This window comes from Octopus bimaculoides, chromosome 2, assembly GCF_001194135.2.
Source record: "Octopus bimaculoides isolate UCB-OBI-ISO-001 chromosome 2, ASM119413v2, whole genome shotgun sequence".
Classification (NCBI taxonomy): Eukaryota; Metazoa; Mollusca; class Cephalopoda; order Octopoda; family Octopodidae; genus Octopus; species Octopus bimaculoides.
The window spans coordinates 100,746,405-100,752,525 of NC_068982.1; the positions used below are offsets into that span (position 1 = coordinate 100,746,405).

Genomic DNA, 6,121 nt, shown 5'->3' on the forward strand with positions numbered 1-6,121 from the left:
GGCACATAAAAGACACCATTTCGAGCGTGGCCGTTTTCGTGCAGGTGACACGTAAAAGCACCCACTACACTCTCTGAGTGGTTGGCGTTAGGAAGGGCATCCAGCTGTAGAAACTCTGCCAAATCAGACTGGAGCCTGGTGTTGCCATCCGGTTTCACCAGTCCTCAGTCAAATCGTCCAACCCATGCTAGCATGGAAAGCGGACGTTAAACGATGATGATGATGATGATGATGATTATATCCATTGTATTTAATGTAATATTGTAATATAAATAAATTATTGGATTGTCAATAGAATATCTCTATATTTAATTCATCTTTTTAATTGAATTATACCAATATTTATATGGTATCCACCTGACATACCAGTGAGTTGGATGGTTAACACACCCCCTTGAAGGATCTCTTTTCCTCAGTTTGTTACTTTATATATATGTATATATATATATAATATATATATATGTGTGTATGTATGTATGTATGTATGTATGTACATACATACATATATATTATATATAGTGGGTGTCTGTACAGTATTCCTGTCTACCAAATTCACTCTCAAGTCCTTGGTAGGTCTGGGACTATAGAAGAAGACACCCTCCTAAAGTTCTACAGAGTAGGACTGAACCTAAAACAGCATGTATACAGCCATACTTTGAAATGTTGAGAAACTGCATTTGTCTTACCTGAAACAAAGGTGCAGAGGAGAACGTGAATCCATCAGCACCAGGTGTTTTGGTGAGTCTGAAAGCCGTAGAGTCTTCCCTTGCAAACGTAGCATTGAAAGAGACGTTGTGAAATAGTTTATCAGTTGTATATGGGGCAGCTCGGTCCTGTAATTACAGTTAGATATTTTTGAAAAAACAAAGAAATCAATATCATAATTATTGTTATTAAATGTTGTTGTGTCTGGGGAGAGTCATATTGCCTTAATATCTAACACACTCACTGGTTCAATTTCCACTCATTTATTATTTATGTTTTTTTTCGTTTTTTTTCCTTGTTTTTGCAACTTTGTCAATGGATGTTGTGAACAGTCATTGACAAGGCTGCAATAACAACAAAAATTATGGAAAAGATAAAACATAAATGAGTGTAAATTGAACCGGTGAGTGTGTTAGATATTAACGCAGGATGACTCTTCAGAAACAGCAAAATTTGTTTCAACACACGAATTCACATAAAGAATCTTGCAAACCAGATACAAAACGAAGTATGTTATTAAATGTTAATATTGTTAATAACATAAACAGTATGTGTCTTTTGGAATTATTTATTTTCCAATACCCTTGTTGCTTTTAATGTGCTGGTGTATCTCAGGCAACATGGCTACAGTATAGGATAGTAAAACAATGGGGTAATGCTGTTAGGAGGAAATGTTGGGAAGGTAAAAAGAGGAGGGTGGAATACTGTAACTGAATAAATGAAGAGAAGTTTAAAGAAGTTCAAGAACAAGACAAGCAATTAGGAAATTGCTCTTAATCTATGACAGGACTTTTTAAACTTTTAAAACTGGAGACACACTTTAATGATTTTATTATCTCTTATATTACATTATTATTGTGGAGATGTACTTGCATAGCAAGTGACCTGATCTGAGATCGTGTGCAGCGAGGAAGGTGTTTAGGAGCCATTCAAAATAACACACAAAAACCGTTAGATTCACTTCAACATTCAAATTTAATTTGTCAAAATATTTTCTTCGCTTTGAGACCGCAAACTGTTCACTGACAAAGTTCTGTGCTGCATCTCTTATTATTATAATCTTGTGTTATATAATTTTCTAAAAATCACATAACACATATATAGCTGTTACTCCATTGGTTAAGACAACAAGGATTCCAGTGCATCCGATCAAAGGAACAACCTGCTCATGAAATCAATGTGCATGTGACTGAGCACTCTACAGACACAGGTACCCTTAACATAGTTCTTAAGAAGATTCAGCATGATACAGAATGTGGCAAGGCTGGCCCTTTGAAATACAGGTACTACTCAGTTTTGCCAGCTGAGTAGACTGTAGCTATGAGAAATAAAGTGTCTTGCTCAAGGACACAAATTGTCACCAAGAATTGAACTCATGACCGTATGATCATGAGTCGAATACGCTAACCACTAAGTCACACTCCTTCATTGTTGTTGGCACTCTGTCGCTTACGATGTCGAGGGTTCCATTTGATCCGATCAACAGAACAGCCTGCTCGTGAAATTAAGGTGCAAGTGGCTGAGCACTCCACAGACATGTGTACCCTTGACATATTTCTCGGGGATATTCAGCATGACACAGTGTGACAAGGCTGATCCTTTGAATTACAGGCACAACAGAAACAGGAAGTAAGAGTGAGAGAAAGTTGTGGTGAAAGAGTACAGCAGGGTTCGCCACTATCTCCTACCGGAGCCTCATGGAGCTTTAGGCGTTTTCGCTCAATAAACACTCACAACGCCCGGTCTGGGAATCAAAACCACGATCCTATGACCGCGAGTCCGCTGTCCTAACCACTGGGCCATTGCGCCTCCACGTACTAGATATATATAAATAGGCTAATTTAGCTATTTCTCCACAGATGGAAAAAAATTATGAACAGCCTTAAATGACTATTGGACCTTACCAAATTCTTATCAGACATGTCTACATTAATTTGACCAATCCCAGAGAAAGGGAGTCACCAATCTGTTTATATGTTCAACAATTCCAGAAGTTACAGAGAACTGGGATTACTAATTTGCATACTGCAAGTTTTAACGCTTTATTTTTTGGATCAGAGACCTGTCAATAAGGATTTCAGTCCACACAGTATGAAGGTATGATATGATATATGTTACCTATATGTGAACACAATCCTTTTCATATAATTTTTATATAATTTAGCTTTAAGGTTGCACTCATACTGACCAGCCAGTGACTGAGCTTTTATAGGGTACTTCAGATTGTTAGAAATAGCAAGCAATTCTCCCTGATGTTGCACCCTACTGTTCTTAAAAATGGAAGGACACATTGATGATTGCAGTCCTGCACTGCACACTCTAAGTCTAATTATAGTATTCAATAAACCATAGCCAGGTTCAAATTTAGCTCATTGGCCATAATGAAAAAAACTTAAATGAAAATTCTAAAATTTAGTTAAGATGAGAAAGAATTTAAAAATAAGAGGAAGAATCTTACCAATATTTTGAAAACATATTGCAAATTGGCAGATCTCTCAACACAGCCATATTCTTGATTTTGTGGATCATATTTTGGAATGTAACCCATCTGGCCAGAACAGAGGAAAACCATTTCAAGATTGAGATAGGAAGGATCTCTTTGACTGATAATAGGGTCAGTGTTAATACGTCCATAAATAGGGTTTCCTAGAAAGGTAAAGATAAATAGATAAGTAAATATATATATATAAATATATAGATAAATAAATGAATTAAAATCAATTCCAGCATCATGTAGTTATTTGAAGAATATATGAAGAATACTGAAATTTTACCAACTTCAACAAATTTTCAATCATTAAAAACACAAAAGAAAAAAGTATTTATTTAATTAATAAAATAAGATACAAAGAAACAAGTTTCAGTTCATTTACCATAAGTAAAAACATCATTATTTGCAGAACTTATTGAATTTTCTCCAAGCCAGATATCTCGCTTCTGTGTCAAATGGAATTCTGTATTGAGGCTGAAACGTGCTGGAACTGGATCTGAGATTTGCTGTAAACGTATTGGTAAATCAAAGGATATGGTTTCTTGAGGTTCACAAGACACAGCATTATTGAATTCTTCACTTAAAGGTAGTGTACAGGACACCAGTTTAACTTTGTATTGACCAGAATAATCATCGATCTGAAATGATAAGTTAACATTTTATTATTACATCATTTATTTTAACTATCAGTTGCAAAAAGGTAAAAAAAAAATTAACAAGCTGAACTAAATGTCAAATAGTACCAAATTACATGTATTTTTAAATTGTATTGTATGCATGGATTAAAACCATATTACATGTATTTTAAACTGTAAAACATATTTTGAATATAGTTAATTGTGATTATTGCAGTTCACATGAATTAATGTGAAACAGTGAGGAAAAATATAATTAGAAATACTTACACCAAAATCTGATGTGAAGCGCCAAGTCTGCACTGGCTCCTGATATGTTTGTTCACTTTGAAGAAGTTCCAGAGTAAAAGTGAGATCAGGATGGCTGATAGAAACCACCATTGATTCAATATCACTATCTAGAATTTACAAGAAGAAAACAAAATTTAGATATTTTGCATGTTGTGTTTCACTTGTGTGTGTTTGGGCGTGGGGGTGAATCTGCCAATTTTGTAATTGTGGTGAATGAAACTTGAGAAGAAATAATTAACTGTTCCAGCCTACCAAAGAAAACTTCTAGTTTGAAGATATAAATCTTAATTTTGAAAACGTTAACTAAACCCTTCAAGATAGTGCCCCAGCATGGGTAGAGTCCAACAACTGTTCATGATACAACTGAGTGGTGGTTAAAAGAAGAAAAACAAAAAGAAATTAAGAGAAGACATTTACCTAGATGTGAGGTAACAAAAAGCCCATGAAATAATGCTTTGCTCTTGAAATCTACTCTAAGTTTGCCATCATTCAAAATAGTCATACTGGAAGGATAGAGAACACCTGAAATAGAAAGCAAAGTTATGATCCATGTTGATGGTGATATAAACAAGGGGCTATTCTATAAGGTTTGGAGTTTGACACAGAAGTGAACTACACTGATGAAAAATAGCTATGACAACCCAAGTGAATATATATGCATTAATTGACTAAAAAAATTGAGACTAAATGAACATGTAGTTCAATGACTGACTACATTACTATTGTATATATTTTTAATGGATATTATTCAATGAATATAAGCTTCAATTAATTTAAAATAATTAATTATATTTGTATCATAATCTTTTTAGTCTTGGAAAATGGTTGAGAACTCTGATAGAAAATTCTTACGGACGTGTTTTTTATTAAAAACTTTTTTTAACTAAAACTCTATTCACAGTAGTGTGTATGAAGTAATAGATTTTGGCATATCTAACCTTTTTGTTTTGCTGGGGTATCAGAACCAATGCCATATTGCCACAGACTTGGTGTATCATAGGAGAATCTCATTGACAGTTGTGAACTAGTGTCAAAATGTTGCCAACCAACAGGAACGTCAGGTGAATGAAAGACATACGATAAATACAAAGGAAGCTTCAGCGTCATAAATGATTGCTTGGATTCGGGGATCTAGAGAAGAAAAAAACCCCAAAAAAAAACGAAATAAAGGATTAAATATGGTAAATGATATTTATTATATCTTATTGAATTCTGTAGAATGTATATTAGAGGAATTCTCGATAAATCAGACGATACAAAGGCATACTTTCTGTTAGTAGATAATATAGAAGTATAGGAAAAAAAAAAGACATGCGCTTTTTTTTTAATAACGCAGAATCTAAGGGAAGTAATATAGGTATAAAAATATAGTAATTATTTCCCTTGACAAAATAATTCAATCGTTGTAAGGGGGATAACTGCATATTAAATAGTGTTTATCGGAAGGATTCCATAAGAATTTTCGTGCTTTAAAGATACGAAGTAAGTTTCATGAAGGTGAAATTTCAAGACACTCTATAGACTTCTGGTTCAAACATTCGCTAAAAATATAGGCACAACATCGCTGTATGGTCGAGAAGTTTGTTTCGTAATCATATGGTTATGAGTTCAATCCGGCTGCACAACACTTTTGATTTATTAATACGTTGTAAGTGGAACTTGGCATGCAGAAACTGAACATAAACTCATTACATGTGTGTATGGATGTATGTACGCGATGCGCGCGCACACACATATTTCTAAGTGTGTTTAATGTCTCTGTGTGTATAAACATATATATATATATATATATATAGGGGACAATTTACGTAAAAACAACAGACGAAGACAGGTGGTGTAAACAACAAATGGATGTATTAGTATAACGCTCGGGAATAGAGAAAATCTTTAATGTTTCGAGCCTACGCTCTTCAACTGAAAGGAACACAGAAAGAAACAAGGAGAGATAAAAAATATAAGTGTAGTGGTCAGCGATCTATTATGGCGAATGATATATATA

The 6,121-nt window shown here is 34.2% G+C and overlaps 1 protein-coding gene across 1 annotated transcript in view; it reads right to left on the reverse strand.

The window, feature by feature from the left end:
- LOC106874359 (extracellular matrix protein 3) overlaps positions 1 to 6,121 on the reverse strand; it is a 553,132-nt gene that overhangs the window by 3,965 nt on the left and 543,046 nt on the right. The window contains exons 19-24 of the mRNA XM_014922070.2: positions 5,061 to 5,253; positions 4,540 to 4,644; positions 4,102 to 4,229; positions 3,579 to 3,834; positions 3,164 to 3,351; positions 687 to 833 (exon numbers count right to left, since the gene is read on the reverse strand). Coding sequence (XP_014777556.1) covers positions 687 to 833; positions 3,164 to 3,351; positions 3,579 to 3,834; positions 4,102 to 4,229; positions 4,540 to 4,644; positions 5,061 to 5,253 — 1,017 coding nt within the window. The remainder of the gene's footprint in view (positions 1 to 686; positions 834 to 3,163; positions 3,352 to 3,578; positions 3,835 to 4,101; positions 4,230 to 4,539; positions 4,645 to 5,060; positions 5,254 to 6,121) is intronic.